Source organism: Paralichthys olivaceus, chromosome 12 (genome assembly GCF_024713975.1).
Source record: "Paralichthys olivaceus isolate ysfri-2021 chromosome 12, ASM2471397v2, whole genome shotgun sequence".
Lineage (NCBI taxonomy): Eukaryota > Metazoa > Chordata > Actinopteri > Pleuronectiformes > Paralichthyidae > Paralichthys > Paralichthys olivaceus.
Genome location: NC_091104.1, coordinates 12,564,505 through 12,586,754, shown reverse-complemented (window position 1 = coordinate 12,586,754; position 22,250 = coordinate 12,564,505). Strand labels below are relative to the sequence as shown.

Here is a 22,250-nt window from a genome sequence, read left to right as displayed (position 1 = left end):
TGTCTAACCACGACTATTTCAATTATTAAGTAATGTTTCAATTCTTTTTCAATGGATTAACTGTTTAGGCTACAAAACGTCAGAAAACAGTGACAAATCTGAGTTTCTGTTTTTTTGTTGTGATTGAGTTCATAAAACAAGCTGAATATCCTGATGAACAATCAAATACTTGAAATGTCTTAATGGAAAATTAATCAGATATACACTTGATTAATAAACCATTAACTCTACACTGCTATATTTTACATCAGGACTGGAAAGTTTTTATTTCCTTAAAAATAAGTCTAGTGTTGGAATACAGCTGTGTAATGATCTAAATCACTTTAATTAAAACAAATCACATTTTCTACTGTTTAGGAAATAATATACAAACAGATTTCTATATTAAATACCTTTTAAAAGCCTTGAGCATTATTTGTAAAATAATTTGTAAAATTTTTATCGGGTTCTTTATGAACCGATATTACATCAGCCCACCGAGTTTCTTTTTAATCTGTCGAGTACGGTAGTTTTCATGTGATGTAATGAAATCAACAACAAAGCAAAAACCAAAACATAACTGAGGTAATACTGTGTTTTTCTCTACTGTTGAGAATTTGTGGCAAAAAGACAGGATGCACATCATCACCCTGTCTGACACATGCCGAGTTGTTACTGATTCAGCAATCTGTGAACCGCAGGTCTGATGCCTTGTGCTGTACACTGTGGCAAAACATTGCAATGTAAGAATACGCAGATATCAGAATCAGAATCAGATAAACAGCTTTACTCATGTCACTACCTCGTTCCCTGCTTTATTTCCAGTTTTTCTCCGCATGGAAATACATCTGGCCTTTCATCGCTAAAAGCCTCTGAGTATCTGGCTACAATTCAGAGCTGACTTCACCTTCGGGCTCCGTGATACCATTTTTAGTCCGGTTTGTAGTTCACCATACAAGGTGCATTCTTGGGAAAAGAGGTCAAGTCAGGAATGTGTAAATGTCTCCTTTTATGCATTCAGAGGAGAAGACTGGTTTAACAATTGGAATACAAAATCCTCCACAAAACCAGAGGAGAGGGAAGAGGGTGAGTCACCACAATACAGGGACAGCCAAGTGTTAAGTGTGCTCATTTAAAATTAATTCTGTCATTCCCACAGACAACACAGCCGACTGCAAAACTGCAGTTATCCAAATATAATCCTCCCTGTAATTGGGTATAAACAGCAGAAAGAACAATATGTCACAATATTTTATTCAGGAGGTGAAAGAGTCGCCCTCTGCGACACTGTTCTGTGTTTTAATCCTTCTTTTGTGAGTGCCTTGTTTTTATCTCGATGTGTTGAGCCCTTGTTAAAGCCGGAGAAACCAGGACAAGGCCTGTGTCAAAACTGTTCATAAGAGGATTTCAGGTGAGCACAACATTTTTCAGTGACCTGATAAGACCTGGACACGGAGCAACAGTACGATTCATTTGCAGTTGTGTTCCTGGACATCTGATTAATGTTAACGTCAATATTCAATCACTTTTTAATCTGTTTTGGCCTCCTCCTCCTTCTCCCCATGTCCCATCCACTAACATGGAGGAGGCAGAGTCATGACCTGTACCTCAGCCAGCCCACCAGGTGTGACATAATTTGTCGTCACTTTTGGGGAGCAGTCATGTCGTCCATCTTCATGTACAGACTATGGTCCCGCCACCATTTTATATAATCTCATAACACCATTAAAGGTGTCAGTTTAGCTGTGTGCTGCACAATCCCTGCGTATATCCGTTTTCAGACATGACCTGTGGGTAAAATCCAGAGAATTGGCTCGTGCAGAGTTTACACAGCAGGAGGTTCTCTGCACAGACGCGTACACAACAGCAACAAACCCTCCGCATTATTCAGAGGCAGGAAGTGACATATTAATTCTGCTGGATAGATCACGTGATTTTCCACACAGACCATTGTCAGCTCCAAACTCTGTTGACATCTTCGTTGGTGTCTTCTATGTATGTGTCAGCGCTTTTTTACTGAAAAGTATTTGTTTCGTTTTTTTTGCATCTGTTGCATGTTAGAAGCGTCATCATGAGCAGAGAAGTGGGGGAAGCTCCAAGATCATGTTCCATAATAGCACGTACTGTTTGTTTTTACCCCACATACACACTGACGTCGATACACCCGCAGCTGATCGGCGAGTAACAAGTGAGCGTGCTGATCACTAATTGATGTGGTCTTTATGAGCGGACATCCTGAGCGAACAAGAGCGCGAAGAGGAGGGGGAAAAGAGGAAGAGGAGAGGGGTGTTGAGTTACACACGGATGAAAAGTGGCCTGCTCATCTGCTATCACAATGCTCCCTGCTGTGACCCACTCCCTTTGTTCTCTTTCTGTGTGTGTGTGTGTGGGTGTGGGTGAGTGAAACCTGTGAGTGAGCATGTGTGCAATGTGGACAACATGTCCACAATTTTACACCCCCCCACACACGCATACACATTCTCACACACACACACACACACACACAGGGGGTCGGTGTGCATGGTCACATAATGTGGCAGGTAGCACCATTAGTATCCAAGCACAGCTGAAGGACGACCGTTTGACTGTCAGCAGATATAGACTGCTTTATTGGTAACACACACACACACACACACGAGCGTGCGCACACACACACACAGACGCGTGCGCACACACAGCTTGATCCAGCACCTGCTTCTCCTGCCTTTGCAGTGAGCGAGTGAGGCTATAGGACAACAGGTGAGAGAGGAGAAGGGAACAGCATGTTCTTGTTTTTCAATCTCAACATGGCAGACAACATTTATTGTAGAAGCAGGACGAAAATATGATTTGTTTCCAATCCAGTAGCTAGGTTACAGGAAACAAGAGGACACCTATGAACGCTATGAACAAGAAACAACAGTGGTGAAAAGTAAAATGAGGGAATTATTTTCTCGGAGCAATGATGAGGTGGAGCTAGAGATGTTTTGCCTTCCCCGCTGGTGGACGAGTCGTGACAGATAAGACCCAATCAATCATCACCCACTGATCCCTGAAGTTTTCAACCTGAAACGGGGCCAACAGCATTTCCAAATGTTTCTGTTTTAGGTGCTAAAAAACTCTAGTATTATTGTGGATGGAAGGTGTGAACACAGCTTCAGTGATGTGGTTGAAAACATCAACATATTGGTGTGGATGTAGCCGAGATGTGAAAGGAAATTTGGCAGAAATAACGACTTAATGAGCAGCTGCTAGTAAGCCACAGTGCCTGTACATGAAAACACTGCAGTGGTTGAACTGAAAATTTTATTTTTATTATCAAAATAATAAAAATGCAAATGAATCAATTTTTGAGCGTAAAAAAATAAAACCAAGAGACAAAGCAAAGCAGCACAATAAAACTCCTATGTGAAGAAATGTGAAGCTGGAACAGTGAACTGCAGCCACTCCACTGGTGGCTGCAGGACTATCCTTTAGCAGATTGCCTCTTGGGTAATGAGGCAGTTATGTTCCTGACGGTAATGGAAATGCTGTCATCACAGAGACAGCGGGACATGACTGCGGGCGTGACACAATCGAGCGACCTGGAGAGGCGGCACGCACGGAGCCGGTGAGCGGTCCTGACAACACAACCATCTGAACAAAAGATCAGCGGGCTTAGGGAGAAGGCGCAGGGGTTTTAGTGGGTGATGTCGACATGATTTCATCTGGAGCAAAGTCAGGGGGCAGAAAAATAAACAGCATGTGAGTGACCGAGCGCTGCAGAGGCACAGGACAGGAGAGAAATACAGTGCGTCTACTTCATACCTCTTTCAGGTAATGAATCAGTCAAGTGGTGGAATTAGGTGTAACCGCGTGACACATGGCTGTGACTCAAGTGTTTTCCTCATGTAAAGGCTGGGTTGTGTTTCTTGCAGGGATCACTGCTGACAATTAGCAGAGCCGCAGGTTGTGCTCTGTTAGCGCGGTACACACAATCATATATTACAGACACCATGCCTTCCACATATGAGGAACACAGCAGGAGAATGTGGGTCAGACGGGTTCACAGAGCGTAGTGTTGCCAGGTACTTTAATATCACCCTCTGTACAATGTACAATAAATAATGCAAAAATTACCATAACGTGGTATGGACCATGTATATGGTGACTAGGCACTGGCGTAGGATGTAGGAGACGCAGGCAGTGACTCAGAGCTGGAGCTCTGTGTCTCCTACATCCTATTGTTTTCTTAGATGTGACTCCTGTATGATAACTTCTTCAAAACATGATCATTTCAAGCCTGAATGTCCAAACTTCAGTGAGAGCAGCTTTTTAAACATGACTCAAGCTTCAGGGGCGCTAAAGATTTCCCCTTGAGGTCCAGATTCTTAATAAATCCTCAGCAACTCGTGTCTGAACTGCGATGTTCCAGATAAGCTCCTACATGCTGTCGACTCTCATCGTTGTCTTTGTCGGTCGCAGTTTGAGGAGTTAAATTAGGCTCACAGCCTCACATGGGACATATTCAGCTGTTTGTTCCCTGTCACTGGTGACAGTGACCGAGTCACATCAGCTGAAGCTTACTGACATGTTCCCTCCTTCTGATCGTCCTCGTTCATACAGCACATAGAAATAACAAACATTGAATAAAAAGATGAAACAAGGAGTTGGTCAATTCATTAACGTAAAACAAATAAATTCATTTTTCATTTAAGGAAAAAATTGCCAATTTTCACAGGTTTTGGCATATATGTAAATATTTTCATCTTTTATGAGAGTAAACTGAATATCTTTGGGTTTTTGGGTCGTTGTTTGCACAAACCATGCATTTTAAATACTTCAGCAGAAAATCTGTTAGTGAAGTAAGGAAAGATTAAGTCATTCATCCAGAAAATGACCGGCAGATTAATCAGAATAAGCACTAGTCTCAGTCCTGATGAATTATCTACAAACGTGTGCATCTGAAACGTTGTAATTCACTGACGGAGCTACAATTGACTATTTCGATCTGGTTTCTTATTCAACCCTGTACAGTGCTTGTGTCAGACACCACAATCCACGCCAGTAATCCACAATCTAGTTCAATGCTAAATTGAACGACACTATGTTTGGGAACAAAATGAAAAGATTAACCGAGCCTAATTGGGATGTAAAGATGGGTTATTCTGTGTTTTTCTGTTGTTTTTTTTCCTCTGGTGAATCACTCATCTTTCTGTGTGACACGTGCTTGGCTTTAGCACAGCCTAATCCAAACCCTCGTGCTTGAATGGGATTTGGGTGAAAACCAACAATCCAGGCCACGGAGCCTCTGGGTGAGTCAGGGACAGTTTTACACTAAAAATAGAGCATTGTTGGAATAATTAAGAAAATTCATTTCTTTTAGTGTATGGACCACCATTCTTTAATTACTGTTCCTCCCTAAAGGGTCACACTGGAAGCGGTCTAATGAGGTGGAAATGCAGCGGGCAGATTGTGGAGATAACAGATGAGAGCCGGGTGAAAAATACCTGCATACACGTCTGTTCCAGCACATTTTTGCTTATCACATTCCATATTGTTTCCATGACTGTTCCATAAACCAGAGCCAACTTTCCACTGCAGTTACGAATATGACTTGTGACATAAAAAACATATTGTGTTTAAAACACGGCAGACCTTTTTTTAAGCTGCTAAACGGTACTATGAACAATGTCTGAAGAAAAGAAAACACTTCAAATATGAAGATGTTTCCATTACGTTATTCAGGGTTTTTTTTAGCCTCGTTTTACAGAAACACACAAAACTATCAACATGTTTCCCAGAGGTTATAACCTCTGCTGTTACAGCTTCATAACACTTTAACTGAGATTGTTATATTCAGGATTCAGTCAGAGCTGTGACTGAGTAAAGCACTTGACCTAGACAGATACTAGGGCTGTGCAATATGAGAACATAAACATATCATGTGGCCAAAAGAAAAACGTGTATCATTTCATACCATGCCCTTATTTTGTTGTGCCAAACCTCCCACTATTTACAGCAGTACTTTTGGACAGGACTTTGAATTCTTCCACAAGTGATGGATGCAGGCAGGAAATGATCATTAAAGCCAAAACAAACAATTACGGAGGACAGTGAACATGACACGGGACGAGGTCATTCCGAACAGAAGGACTCAGAGCAGCCAAGAAAAAGCTTGATGATTGGGTGTGAATATTCTGACATGGACCTGAAAACTGTCTTTATAATGATATGCTGCAGATCGGTCCCCACAACAGACCTGATCCCCACTGATCGCTTTTATGCAAGAATCATGTCACATAGAACGGAGACAGCCTGATATCTAGTGTTGAAATGTCATGTTGCAGCTGAGCACCCTTCACCTCACCCTCTCCTTCCAAACATGAAAAAGAAACTTTGGTTGCCTTCAGTTGTCATAAAAACTCAAAAGGTGTTTAGTTTGTCCAGTCTGGACTACTGTAATATTTACATCAAGGGGGTCCTCTATATAATATTTAAGTATTTAAATATAAAGGGTATTTTCTGCAATTCATACAATTTAGATAAAAAGAACCAGTGAAAACCTCATGAGGATTATTCTACATAAAATTTCTGTCAATAGATCCCTTTCTCCTAAATCTTACACACTGGACCTTTCATGAGTTCTTCCTCGGGTCATGCGGGTCAGTAGTTTTTGCGTTATCCTGCTTAAATACAAACAAACAAACAAACAAACAAACAAACAGAGACGAAAACATAACCTCCTTAGCAGAGGTATTCTGGAAGCAGGAATATTTTATACATTACATAAAAATATTAAACACAATGTTATAACATCAACCGGTAATAAGTTACCAACAACTGTCTCCATTTTGAATTTCTGCACAAAACAACCACTTAAGGTATTAAGTTGCTACAAGTTGGTATTAATATTTATCTTACTTGGCAATGAGTAAATACGACCATCATTTTGACACGTATACTCACACAGGCCTGACACTAAGGCTGCGAGTTCAGCAGCAGGAAAGACTCCAAACCGCAGTGAACTTGCTGAGACTGGATAAACTCTGAGATTGTGTGTGTGTGTGTGTGTGGTGACCCAACACTGACACATACGCAATCACGGCCTCTGTCGAAGCAGCACTTACTATCAGCATAGCAGCAAATCCTCAGTGTTACAAAACAACAAAAACAACTCATGATTAAATGGCTGTGTGTGTACTGTGCGGGCTACATAGGCACCGGTGGGGTGGACGGACGTGAATGGGGCAAGTGTGAGATTACAGTGTGATCGATCCCTGGAGTGGGGAGCAGTATTGACGGGGGCCGGCTGCTGCTGTGCTGCACTGCCGCTTCCTCTGGGACAGCGAGTCCACAGCAGGGGAGACTGAAATCAGTTTACAGTATGTGAGGACACATTAATCCCATTACCACCAATGTGGACATTACGCTTTTTATTGGGGCAGAAGCTTTTCCTCGTCAGCAGCACTTAGGCCGGGTTCAAACTCACACACTCTCACACACACACACACATACACACACGCACACACACACGCGCGCGCACACGCACACGCACACGCACACACACACACACACACACACACACACACACACACACACCTAACATGAAGTATGTCCACACAGGCTGCTAATCCATAGAGTTCCACGTTACATAAGGCAGCTAAGAGATGCTACACTAACAGCTCTCACTTCATGCCCCTGCAGCATATGGACAGATGAACTCTTTTTCTTCACGCTCCATCATCCGGCCTCCTCCTTCACTGCTTCACCTTGATAATGATGCAGCAAAAAGCTCAGGTATTATGATAATCAAGTATAGCAGATGCTGAAGTATGTCTTTTGCAAATGTGACGCATGTCGTATTCCGAAAGTAACCAGGTACATTTGCACAACTGATGTATTTTATTTAAGTATTTCTATTACGATGCACTTCTACATTTTGAAAAGGAAACATTATAGCATGTTTTTAACAAGACCACATATTTTAAACCGTTCATTATCTTGCAAATTCAGATTAAACTAAATATAATCAATAGCAAAGTAACAAGGTTTAATATATATTGATATAATGTCAAACCCAAAAAGAAAAGTTTAAAACGACACCCTTTACTCCTGAGCAAAAATCAGTATTCAAACTCTAAATAAATATTAATGTAAAGTACTGAAAATGTACTGCATATTGATGAGAATACTCAAATTACTGCATTTATGCAAAAATAATTATACAATAATATAATTTTGTTCTGAAGTGAGAAATCCTGCATAATGAATTTGCATTTTGATATTTTGATACTTTCCTATGTTAAGTCAATTTCTTTTAGATGTAACAGTAATTTTATAAACTGTGACAAATGAGATTTACAAATGTCCTTTGTCAGGAAACATTATTAAAGTTCACCTTTAGCTTGCGGGAGGCTGCCGGCACAATGTCTATCTTTAGGTAATAGGTTAGACTTTGCTATTTTAAGGACCACCTTGTCTTTCCAGAGTCGTTTGTGTTGGACTGGAAATCCCATTGGAAATTCTGACCGCAAAATAATGTTGCAGCCACAAAGGTCAATCATTGTATGACACAGTTCCTCAGTCTTTTTCATTGTGGTCCTCTACATTCCACTCCGAGGCCTTTTATTTTGCTTCTAATCTTATCGCTTCATACTTTTGGTGTGTTCACCACATAGTAACCGGATACTGCGCCCAGGAGACAGTCCTTTTGTTCTACGTCACCCTAACGGACACAGCGCTAACCTTTAGCTGACACCTGAGCCACCGCTCTCCTCTAGGATTTCAGGCCAATGTGAGCTGCCCATCTCCACCTGCCTACAGTGCCCAGACTGGGGGAGCAGGCACACCTGAGCCCACTGCTCTGGACCAGGATCGCTCAACCTTGCCAAGGTGCAGATCTGGTTTCCAACCAGCTCAGAACATGATCCCGTCACCGTCGACATCCATCCTGTCTGTCCGGCCGCTGCTCCTCTGCCTCTCGCCTTCACCCCAACAACTAATCGGAGTGCATCACAGCAGCGTTTTTTAAAATGCAAGTCTGGGTTCACCTTAATGTTAAGCTCAAATTTGTGGTTGATGAGTATGAGGCCGTGTCCTTTCTCCAAAGAATAAAGCAACAAGCAGATGTTTAGAAACCTCACTTTGCAGCTTAGAAGCTCAAAATAACCATCACAAAATAAAGGGAATGACAACTTGTTATGTAAGGTTGTATATCCAAAAAAGACTGTGGGAAAGAATGAAAGCATCATCGACGTTAGCAAATCAGCCCAGCTCTCTGAATAACAGATAACTCATCAAATATCTCTTGCTTCCTCAAAACATGTATAATTTTTGTTATGATAAAGCCTGAGAACAGACATATGATACAAGTGGGAGATAAACAGGCAGAGAGGAGGACGGACGGAAAGAGACACAGGTGGACGGAAACTTCAGCAGGCGTCCTCGGCGAGGTGTGGTGTGTGTGTTTGCTGACAGAGGTGTTTGTGGGTCTGTGAGTCCGCTGACTCACTGTTGGGGTTGGAGTGTGTGACTGTGTCAGTGTTACTATGCTCGTCTGTGTGTGTGTGGGAGGGCAAGATTAAGTTGATTGTAGTTTGTCCTTCGTAGCTTCAAATGCTGCCTCTGTTGTGATTGTATAACAGGTTTCACAAAAAGAAACTGGTAAAAAGTCATGATGTCCATATCTCGTCTTCATGCCAAATCTTGACCACTTATATGCTTTGTAAAATTCTATGTATTCTGATACCAGCGTCGGCAATGCCTCCAGTGCTGCTGTAAATGTCGGGTCGGGCATCAGCGATTAGGCAAATCTTTGTGCCGATACGATACAGCATCTTTAAGTAGTAGTAGTAATAGTAGTTTCACTCAGGTGAAAACTGAACTTTTTCTTTTCACGGAAAAAAATTCTTCACCGCTCCAAAACATCAGCTTGATGATGTCATAAAGCAGTGTGGGATCATGGGAGATGTTGTCTTCAGCACTATTTCTTGTTCCTGGGTCGCTCGGTTGGACTGTGCCCCGCTTTACTGAGAGAGATTTATTGATTTGAAATGTTTTTTATGTCATGACTGTCAAACTAGACAGAAGATTTATGACATTAATTCTTGGTCATTCAGTTTGTCAAAGGCTTAAACCTGAGTAAGGCCAAACCAAAAAAATGTTAGCAATCATCACCTCCTTACAGGCTTAGTAAAATATGTGGGAAGAGAAAAATGGTATTCTAACATCTCTAATTAAAATGACAGACTGAAGCCAGAGAGGCACTTACTAAGAGAAAGAACAGGTTGATAGGATGATTAATTATTCAGACATTACTCTATTTAAAGGTGCAAATAATGCGAACGAGCAAATAAATTGGATGTAAATGCCAGCGTTGACTCCAGCGTGAGGTTAACTGTGATGTAGTGCCTCACGTGCTGCTCAGTAATACGTTCACCTGCCAATGTGCTGTGACCTTCACCGTGTGTCCTGTGATATAATCTGCTGATGCCGGTAGATTTTCCAGGTAGTGGCAGTGTTGTGCACATATTACAGCGTCAAACGACAGCTCTGGCTTCGCAAAACCCCACGACCGCGATGGTGCCTCTTGTTTTTAGGTCACTTTGGAATAAAAGAGTCTACTGTCTCACCAGCTCTGCCATTATTACAACAACAATCTGCCCCGTCCACAGCCTCTGTGTTTGGCTCATTAATGATGTAACCAGCAGGGATTGAGCCAAGGCGTGGGCAAGCCATCCCAACCGTGTCAAAACAATGCCTCCAAAACTTCACAAAGCCTCTCCTCTGATTAAAAAACTACAGTTTGCTTATTTTTTACATGCCACCCATTCGAGCACCATTGCAACAGCCCAATCTCTCTGTGAAATGTCTATAAATAGCAGCAATCCACATATTAGTTCAGTGATTTGCAGCAAAACAGGAGTCGGATTACTGTTCCTCGTCTTCAGATCTGGAGATATTAATAAAAACAGGAGACTCAGACGTGCTCAAATCTTGTTGAATGAAAATAAAAAGCAGTTGGACGGGGAGGTGAGCTCAATCCAGAGGCTGCTCCTCCACAATGTCCTGCTTTTATCTGCCCCTCTTCTTCTCCTCTTGTGCTCTCCGTCGCTTTCAAGGCACCACAAACCAGGATTACTGGTGTTCTTTTGTGCTATTCAAAAGTCACCTTCCCCGTCTCCTCGTTTAATTTTGCACAGACACCCCCTTTTCTTTGGGAGAGCGCAGGAGCCGGGGACTGATAAGAGCTGCTCGACAGGAGGCTCAGGTGAAGACTGATCAGGCTGTCCTGCCCGTGGCTGTGTCATGTCTGTCTGAAGTGGGCGGCTAATCCAACAGCGCCAGCAAGGTTTCATTAACAAAAGTTTTTCACTCTGAAATGAATGACATCTAACACAACATGCAAGCACTAGCAAAAGTCCCGGGTGGTAAATTAAAAGACGGTCACAATATGTAAATATCAGGACAATTATTCTGCTGAAACTCCCCACGATCAACGTGTCTCTCAACTCCCAGTCATTAGGGAACCGCCATCCTATAATTACAGGACAACTGCAGGGTGACACATTAGTGTCTTTCACCTTGGCTGATCTGCAATGGATAGAAAGTGTAATGAGAGTTGGGAGCGAACACAGCAGCTGCCTGGCTCACTGGAGGTGCGCACATCCCAGGGTGGATCAGAGGCTGAAATACACTGTTCATTGTGTGTTCATATGTGGACGCTATTTTTCAGTAACATGCAGTTCTTAAAGTGCAAATCCCACCAACCAAGACAAAAGATATATATATATAAATATATATATTCCCACAGGCAGCTTGTGTAAGGTTTGTGCAAACATAGAGTTGCAAAAAAAGTGATCACGCAAGGCTGACCAAGTTGCCGTGGGGACGAGGGTGACATGGCTGGGTGGCAAAAACCTGCAACTGCTGCTTTTGCTCGCAAGAAAAAGCAGAATTCAGCCTTTGTCCAATCTCAAAGCCTCTGGGAGCAACAGCCAATATTTTGATACTTCTGGTCCAAACAACGGAAAACTGGGCCAAGATTCCGTCCTCTGTTCGTCGTACACTGTGTGCAGTCTGACTAGCAATGTGAGACCCAAGAAATGGAGAGATACTTTTTGTTTGATGCGGAAAGCAGATAAATTAGACAGCAGATATGCATTTTGGTTAAAGTGTTCTGCCTCTTTTGCTCTCCAAGTGGGATGTTTACCTGCGAGCAACCAAAGCTTGCTCAAATGTGATTGGTCAAACCGCAAACCGAAACCAGAAGGGTTCCGGCTTCAAAAAGCAGAATGTGGACATTAGCTTTCATTACATCTGAGCACGTCCACACTGAAGGGCAAGTGTCACAGATGAAGAGAAGTACCAGCACCTATACACTGACTGCATCTGATGTGCGTTTATGCCACTGCACAAACTGTTCGAGCCTCATGAGCTGCACTCTCGCCCAGTTCAGTGCAGCTCCTGTCTCTCTGGTGATGAGTCAAATCAGACGAGCAGCCAGCAGGTGAGGGAACATATTCTGACATGGAATTTCCAAAGGGTTAAGAGGGTGAGCGAAGCGCTGGCAGACCATCTGTGTGGCCCTTTAAGCCTCAAAACTGGCACATTTCGGTGCCAAGGTGGGATCCCGCGGCTCACTTTGAATGGATACAAAGTGCAACTGCTTCCCTGTAATGTGACTGACAGGCAGCACATCAAATACCTGTACCTGCCCTCAGCATAAATCAATAAAATATCACTGTAGTTTAGGCTGAGCTTGTAATAACCTAAATGTACCCAAAGTCAATATTAAAGAGGGTAAAGACTCATTTATGCTCAACGTTAGATATGGAAAAGGACAGAGCCTTTTGTCCGAACTTTGTCTGTTTTTGTGCACGTCTTCTGAAATCTTACGGATACAAACTTAACAGACAAAATGGAGCAGTACCACCGGAAATCATAGGGGGGCAGTGTAGCCAACAGTTCAAGCCAGACGACAATGACAAAACTTTGTGAGGAGAGACTGGCGTCTCTTTCTTCTCTCGTCCACCATCGCCATGTTTATTATTGTCGGAAACTTTTGACTCTGCGCAGCCCTCTAGTGGTTGCGGATATGTGTTCTTGTATGTAATGGCAGCCTTTAGATGTTTGCGATGTTTGCTTCTTCCCATCTAATCTAATGTTCCCGCAGTTTTGACGGGATGAGGTGAGACCAGAGGAAAGAGGAGGCTGTGACCAACACTGCGTCTAAACACTGCCTGGCTTCTCTTTTCCCCTGCATGTGCCTTGAATGGACAATTCACTCATCACACCCTCATCCCATCCAACCTGCGCGTCATCTCCAAGACCTCGCGATATAAACTTACATAATGATACAACAATTGGTGCATTAAGCGCATTCCACGTATATATGTGTGTGTGTGTGTGTGTGTGTGTGTGTGTGTGTGTGTGTGTGTGTGTGTGTGTGTGTGTGTGTGTGTGTGTGTGTGTGTGCCCCATTCTTGCATAGTGTAGTCTTTCTGAAATTCATCCAACGTCAATCATTGTCCGTGCGCGCGGCACGAGACTGCAATCGGCGGCTCCCATTGATAAAAATCCTCTCCAGAAAAAGAGAGAGAGAGAGAGAGAGAGAGAGCTGCATTCAACGTCACCAGGTCATATGCACATGTACAGGGCAGCATGCACAGACCTGAATGCTAAACTGCTGCACAATCACACAACGGGCGCGCACAATCCACGTGCGTAAAACCGTACCTGCATTTTGTCTGACGTAAACACCTCGAGGTCCACTTCACAGGCGATGATGGTCACCATCTCCAGTTTCATATTTATCGATGGCATTCCCTTTCGTGATTGGAGGAGGAGGAAAAAAACGAGTGAAAGTCTTTCTCTTCCTCGAAAAGAAAGAAAGAGTGAGAGAGCGTCTCTTTTCGTCCTGGAGGAACTGGAGGTAAAGTCCGGAGCTGAGCTGTGGTTGCTAAACTCAGCGGTGAGAGTTCGCTGCTGGACTCCTCTCTGCACTGACGCGCTGTTCACAGTGATGCTGCAGCACAAACTCTCTCTCTCTCTCCCTCCCTCACCCATCCTCCCTCTCCCTCCACCCTCCACTGGCTCCAGATTGACGTCATCACCATCCTCACGTTCGTCGGGGTTTTACGCCACTACAGCGGTTGACGAACCATGCAGAGGGGGCCACTGCAGAATTCACGGTCCGGTTTATTCCGCTTTCTCTTGTATTGTAGTGGTGTTATATATTTAACAGAGCTGCTGCAGCTGCGGCAGGAATAAAAGATGTGTCACAAGCTATACGAAAAATGACGTTAATCTGGTAAATGAACGTGGTTCATCAAGTAAATCAGCCTCAGTGTCACGACTGAAACCTCTGCATGCCCACAGACAGCCTGATGATGCGTTTATATACTGAACACAACACCAGGGGTTGGAAATCTTAAGTGTATTTGTTAAGATAATATGTGCTTCATTCAAATGTTATGTAAAAGCTCTATAATAAATGTGCCTTTGGTGTTTCTGAATTTGGGCACTGTATTTCAGAGATGCAGAGGCAATTTTAAGGGTCATAGTTTGAAGTGATAAGTGTAAAAAATTATAACGAACCTTACCTTCTACACATTTGTTACAGTTTTGACTAGAAGTGCCTCCCTGTGGTTGTGTGACTCCGCCAACCAGCATAGTCTACATATGTTCTTTTTCTCAAGTGAGATTAATGTAACCTTTAATGACTCATTTCATCTTTGAGTCCAATGACCACTGGTCAAAATATCCACCCTGACCTTTTACCGCCCAAATCTAATCAGTTCATCTGTGAGTCTACATGAACATTGTGCCAAATCTGAAAGGGTTCTCTCTGGGTTTTCTTAAAATAATGTGTTCACGAGACAAAAAAGGGTTTTGCAATGTTACACTGACCTTTGACTACCAAATGTAATCAGTTTATCTTTGAATCCAAATTTGAAGAGATTTTCTCAAGGCGTTCTTGAGATATACATATGTACAGTCGGTCAACCCAAAAAACATGAATGTCCTCTGCCAAATAACATGTCTCTGTGGTTGTGGCAGCACAGGCTCCCAACATGCCATGAGATGATTCCTGGGATAAATCATAATACTGCTAAGTAAAATGATTTTTCCTACTTTTCTATAATCTTTGATTTTCACATTTGTGAATACAATTAAGTTTTGAGTCCTGACTTGGATCCTAAACCAACCATAAACTGCAACATTCTTGGTTTGCATCAAGGCCGGTGATTGATATCATATCTTGTCATGTCTCTATTTGACTATTCAATAAAGAAAAATATTATAAAACATCTAAAATATCTTCTGGCCTCACAAAAGTATTAAAATCATGCTTTATATTAACATGCAAAAATGGTACGACCCACTGCATTAGACTGTCTAATGTCTACCCCCCCAACATCACAAGCAGCATGTAAGATTAAGAGCTCTAGTTTACTAATGATATAAAATCACAGGAGCTACGACATGTCTGAGCTGTAACCAAATACCACTGAATACTGCTTTGTATTGAACATGAACTCAAATGACTGGCTATAGCCACAGCACTGTGCGTCAAAACTACGCTGTCCACTGAAAGCAACTCCTACACTTTTTTCCCTGTCATGTCACAATTGCATAACAGAGTTTGTCAGCTGAAAGCTCTGGAGTTAACGCTGCCTTCAGTCGAGATGGACTGTGGCGTCGTGGGCTTAAGAGTATAACAAACAACATGGTTATGCGGCGGCCGCTCATACTGATGCGTCATGTCCTTACTTGCTGTTAACAGATGCAGAAAATGAATAGACACTATCATTTGGACATTAGAGTCTTCAGTGCGGACTCCTTGTTGATCCCCTTAAGTGTCGGATATTAAAATTTGAAAATAACTTTTGTGGCGACTTGATTTAAGATCAACCCGTACTGCTGCTGCCACTGCTCCTTTTCTCTTACACTTTCAAAGTACATCAGTCATTTAAAAAAATTCCCACAAACATTAAGATATTGCATAATATCCTAACACACACAGTCTTCTTTCCATCACTGAGATCATCCCTCTCTCTCTCTCCCACCCTCTGTTTCATAATAATAATTGCCATGCCGACCGAGACAGCTAAGTCCCCTATAAGCCATTAATATTAAGGCTCTAGGCGGTGAGGGCTATTTATGTCCACTTGTAAAGCATTGTCCACGAGGTGCAGACGGAGAACATGAGAAAGACGTGTGAGGATGACTGTGACATTCTTCTAGCAGACGGTACCCAGTCAGTCATCCAGTCTGGAACAATTTGTCTCCAAATGCCAAAAATGCCACAAATCAGACACTGTCACATGCACGTTGGCCTGAGCCTGAACAGCCTCGTCAGCCGGGAGTGAATCAGCTTTATTCTTTCGAGTCACAGTAGTAGGGAGCAGAAGATGTTACTTGACAGGTTTTGATATATTTTCAAATTCAGCCCTGCTGCTCATTAATCACAAGCTGCGGAGTGATAAAGCCGAGCGTCTTTGTTGACTTTTTCTTTGAATCTGCTCTGTTTTCTGAGCTCTAATTTCGTCTCAGCTTGCCAAAGGTTGTGATCTTTTATTTATGCCTTGTCTCTTTCCACTTGCCCCTATTTAAAAAGCCTTGTATCAACAGAAGATATGCAGGGACTCAATGTCTTGCTCAACCTGAACAGATGCTTCACTGATATATGTAGAGATTTGGAACAGGGTTCTTAAAGCCATACTATTTGTATTCAACTACACTTTTGAGGCCCGATCCATAGACTGTAGTCTCACGACTGACAGCTGAGAACGACTTGCGATTGGTCAAACGCATGTATCAACCACAGACTGTATATAAAGAGGTATCAACGGGACTTGCTTCCATGGCTCCATCCCTTGATGGCTACGGTGCAGCCTCTAGTCCCTAAATGCACAAGATGGCAGCATTCATATCCTGGATATGTTGGCATAATTTTTGGGATAGTGGAAGGAAATGGAGACACTTGGTCCATCTTTATATATGGCCTATGGTCCTCTGCTGCTCCTGGCACAGTTGTCATGTGTCTTTGCTAGATTCAGAATGATGCAGTTGTCATTTTCCTGTCAAGCATCCCCATTAATCAACAGCAAAAACAGCAGCTGAGTGTCCATGAGTTTGTTGGTCTCAATATGATGTGTGTTCAGGTGCCTAGTTAACCTGAAGCAGCAGAAAGTGTTCTGACTATAAGTTGCACTTTTTGAACCTTGCGCCTGGTGCAGCAGCCTTTTTTATCCCACCATTAAACAAGTAACATTATTTCAATATGCACTGAATGCACATGCGCCATGCACTTCAAATCATGTTAAACTCGAAATCAATCCCTTAGTCTTGACATGAGCTCATCTGACCCATTCCACTGTGTCACTGCTGAAGAAGCAATTTCCAACCAGGAGTGACTGCACACAACCCCAAGTAGTTAGCCAGAGGATTTAAAATATTCAGCAAAAATAATGGACAAATGAAATAGCTAAAATCAATGGATAAATCTATCTTTTGCTGCTACAAGTGCTGGTAGTACAATGTAAACTTAACCAAAACTGTTTTTGGATCTCAAGGCACGGTGCTGATGCACTCCTCTGATCCCTTTTGTCACTGCTGATAAGAACGATGGAAGGCTGAGGATGATGAAGCACTTTTCTTCCTCTCTGGCCTGATTCTGCAGCTCTGCTCCCCCTTCTCCTCATTCTGAATTCTCTGCTCCTCATTCACAATTCCTTCTCTCAGATCTCAGTACGCCTTGAACCAAACTCCTCGCAGGAAAACATGAAGCTCAAACACATTTTTTATACATCTGAAATGAGACTAGGAGCGGCTGCTCATTTCGAACTAAAGCTGGATGATTATGAGTTTTCAAATGATGCATTCATACATCATTTAAAAAAAGCAGCATTATCAAATTATAAATGATAATGCCATTTCTTATTTGAATGGCAGAAATCTAATTTCCAGAATAAACCTATACTCTCACAACATGTAATGCAGTATATTGTATGAATCAGTTATGTTAGTTAAATAAAGTTGGGTCCAAGGGTCTGAGAACACCTTGGGATTTTACAGTCAAACCTGTAAATGCATCATTACATGCAAATCAGATTTAGCTTAATCCTAAAATGTAAGAAATGTAAATCTTCCATCTGATCTTTTCTTAAACTACCTCTTCATGTGCCTGCAAGAAGAAATAAATATACTGCATATGCATTGACAGAAAAGGCACATGGTTAATGGAATAGTGAAAATCCAGTTATCGCAGGGTCTCTCAGGTGCACGATGTACTCTATAAGAGATGAGGAGGGGAGGAGGCAGAGCGGCAGCGGAAATGCTCAAAAGGTTGAGACGGCGTGCCTCAGACTCACTGACGAGCAGAATTTGTATTCTGAAGAGGAGCTCTGCAGAGGAGCAGGAGGGAGGAAATCAGGGCAGTGGATCATCACGGTGGGCTGACACACACACACACTCACCATACACACTTGAATGTTAATGCACAACCGCACCACACACAAGAACCCAACAATACAGCGCAAGATAAAAATACAGCTGTACGGTTAATATGTTTCACTTCGCAGCTGAAACATATTTTGCATACAGTTGTGTTTTTTAAGGAAAAAGCCAAAATAACCAAAAGTAGAAATATGTGAATGTATGTTCTCAAAGATGACAAGTGAGAGAGTGAGAGAGACCAACAAAGAAAGAGAGAGAGAGACAGAGACCAACAGAGTGAGAGAGACAGAGACCGACTGCAGGCATGCTGCACTATCCTCATCTTCTTCACACACTGGATGTAAACACACACACACACACACACACACACACACACACACACGCATACGCATGCACACAAATACACACACAAACAAACGTTATTACAATTGTACTATTTGATACAATCTGATACATTTCAAAAATGTTGCTGTTTTATGTTTTTAACTGATGTTCTCAGATAAAACACTTCAATCAAAACTTCAAAGAGATATATCACAACAAAGAGGACGGCCATGTTGTCAGGGTATAAAAGCAGAGCTTTGATGGACAGTGTTTACTCCACCATTTGCAGTTGGAGAGAGACGCACAAAGTCCAGAGATCGATTCTCAGTCTTCTCTGCCACATTTTATTGAACTGCAAATAGTTGACCTTAATAATGTCATCGTGGGAAAGTTCAGGTTCCTCTGCTGCCTCAGGTAAAACTCAGAACACAGAGGAAATTAAGATGAAGCTGAATGTATTGGCTGTGAAATACAGCATGGACACAAATTTGTGGAGAACTGATGCTTAAAGGGGTCGTTAACCAAAAAAATTAAATGCACTCATACTCAACACCATGCAGACAGAGGGGTGGGTGGAGTGTTTCAGTCTACAAATCACTTTAGGAGTCTCAGGGGTAAACAGTGTTGCAACCAAATCCAATACAATTGAAGTAACTGGTGACTCCTTCTTCAGACTTAATAAAACAACAGAAGAAAACACAACATGCCTCCACGCTGCTATGATCGCATCCCAAGTCTAACTGGGGACGGAGATCCAGCCGTAAGAGTTCATCCTGCACAGTAACTGTTTAGCCACATAATTTTCTCTGCTCTGAAAACATTCCAACAGATTTTTTATCTTTGGCTCTTGTCTTTCCCTCTCATGGCTCCCAAAACGTCACTTGGCCTCCCACTCACTGAAGCCATCGATGTGTGGGGGTTGGGTGCGTACTGGCGTTCCTGTACCTGGCCCAAAACCTCAAATGGTATGTATCATCTAACCAAATGGATTTTTATTTATGTTTCATATTCATAGAGAATGTAAGCAGATGTGATTCTCATTTATTCTGTCTGCAGATGAAATGCATGGTTGCAGTGCTGTTGCAGGGAAGACTAGTAAGAGACCACGTGTCGTTTCACACTGGAACTAAAATACACATCAGGTTGCAGAACTGATGGCTTTAATTATTTGACACTGACTAATTTATTAATTGATTGTCATCCAGTCTGACCACCTCCAAAACTGCAATGAGGGTCAACCCAACTGAGGACAGGGTCCACTCTGCAGCCCCAGGCAGTGGTTACGAACACAGAACCCTCTGGTTCCATGGATTACGTCTCCTGGTGTTCTGACGACACTCTAGACTCCTCGAGTGCCACCTGGTCGTCTTTCAGAGTCGGTAACACCAGTGAAGCAGTCTCCTGGTGTTCTGAACTAATAATTGTCTCCACAGACACCACCTGGTCGTCACTTGGAGTCAATAACACCAGCAGTCTCCTGGTGTTCTGACGAGGCTGCGTCACCGCTGCAGCCACAGCTTCTTCTGGCAGCAAGAGAAAACTGCTGAGGAGAATTAATAAATTCTTCTCAAGCCTCACAAGTTGCCCAAAAGTGGAGAACTGAATTACTATTTATTTATTCTTTGGTGTTTTTCTATACTATATTAATATATGTTTTACAACTATTTAATACCTTTAATGTTTTATTTATACTGTTTGCTACATTTGAATAGATTTAATGGTTTTAATCATGTGAAATATTGTTGATTTTCTATAGTTTATTGTTTCATTTTAAGACCTTGAATAATGTTTCTCCGTTACAGTTTGTAAATAAAATGTTATGATTGTATTTCAGTAAAGGGCCTCAGACGACCATTATTTTACAAAGTCAACTAAAAATTGTGGCCTTAGTGAGCGAACAGGGATTAAAACTGATCCAGAGCCAAAATGCTCTTTACTAACACTCCTCTTTCTTAGTCTCCAACAACTTACTGAATCTCAGCAGGCCTTCAGACTGTGTTCATGAGGCACAAGCAGATCCAAACCATATTCTCCTAATGAGTCCCTTCAGCTCCACCAGGTCCTTTAGAATGAACACACTCATCATTAAAGCTAATGTGACCTCCAATGGAAGCAGTCAGCGTGCGTTTCACCTACTGTATAGAGAGATATCACTTGAAGGTGACAGATGAACTGTTAATCCTCGGAACAGGAGATTATGAGTGAGAAAGGTGCTGTGTGTCTGTCTGCAACCTGGGGCCACAGGTAAAAGAGAAAACACGCTTTTCTCTCTGCACATTCTGATTATTGAGTTATCAGTTTTTCTGCCACAGATTCAGTGTTTTTGGGAAAGAGGCACCTGGATGTACTGTGGTCAGTTTACACAACACACATGCACACACACACACACACCATCCCTTCAATGCCAGCCTCTCGATACACCAAGGCTACCTCACTTGGCCCATGCAGTCAAACCAAGCCGTGGTGCCAGCGCCAATGCAGCTGCTGTAATCTAGGCCAAGCTATTTATAAAGCAAGCAGCCAAGTACAGGCGCAGGGAGCCAGGGGGAGACAGAGAGATGAGAGGATGAAAGAGTGTCTAGAGGGCAGAGAGACAGATCCACAGAGTGTAGGTGAGAGAGCATGAGAGGAGGAGAGAAACACACACGGACGACGGAATAAAAGCAGCTAGATAGTGATTAAAAATAGAAAGTGACAGAGAGAGAGAGAGAGAGAGAGAGAGAGCGCGGTCACGTCAGGGGTAGAGAACGGCATGGATACCTGAGCATGAGTGGACACCATCTGCTGTGATGACAAACACAACGAACACTCAGCATCGAAGCTCAAACATGTTTCACGCGGTGGTTTGAGTTCTGTGCAGGACGAGATAGGAGGAAATGTGAGGGAGGGACCATGGCTGTGGCTGGGTTGAGTCATTTGGATGTAAAACATGCTGATGGAGTTTTACATGACTTTAAGCAATGGAGTTTTAATTAAAAGTGATCCACGACTCCCAGAGGACATCTCTGACTGCAACTCTTTTCTCCTAACTTACTAAAATTTGTCCGCTATTTAACGTAAGAGCATTCTGATGATTTTGGAAATTACTTATAAAGTTGAAGTGAATTAAAAAAGGATGAACTAATCATTGGCCGAGGGGCAGGGTACAACCTGGACAGGTCACCAGCGTATCTGAGTCAACACAAAGAGTCAATCAACAATTCCCACTCACATTCACACGAGTGAAGAATCTCCAAGCCCAAAGTCTTTGGACTGTTGGAGGAACCCAGAGAAAACCAATGTAGACACAGGCAGAACATGCAAACTCCACACACAAAGACCTTGGCCAAATCAGGATTTAAGCCTAGAACCATGTTGATTTGAGGCAAAAGTGCTAACACTGCTCCAACGTGGATTTTGAGTCAGATCCTGGTATTTGTTTTGCTTTCTTTGTTGGGAGGACGTTTTCTGAATTTCTCCAGAAATAGTGCAGAGATATTTACGGAAAAAAATTACATATGTAGAGCGCAAGCATGAAGCGGTGA

At 42.5% G+C, this 22,250-nt stretch overlaps 1 protein-coding gene and 1 long non-coding RNA gene across 3 annotated transcripts in view; one reads left to right on the top strand and one right to left on the bottom strand.

The window, feature by feature from the left end:
* The window catches only part of rcan3 (regulator of calcineurin 3), a 41,562-nt gene that overhangs the window by 9,056 nt on the left and 10,256 nt on the right, over positions 1-22,250 (bottom strand). The window contains exon 1 of one of the 2 annotated variants that reach the window (XM_020084567.2): positions 13,678-13,986. The exons of the other annotated variant lie outside the window; for it this stretch is intronic. Within the exon in view, the coding sequence (XP_019940126.1) occupies positions 13,678-13,764 (87 nt within the window). The 5' untranslated portion in view covers positions 13,765-13,986. Of the gene's footprint in view, positions 1-13,677; positions 13,987-22,250 lie in introns of those variants that run through there. 2 annotated transcript variants of the gene reach the window in all.
* Positions 19,555-20,072, top strand: LOC138412195 (uncharacterized). The gene is made up of 3 exons (XR_011244679.1): positions 19,555-19,691; positions 19,783-19,821; positions 19,932-20,072. It is a non-coding gene; the product is annotated as an uncharacterized lncRNA (long non-coding RNA).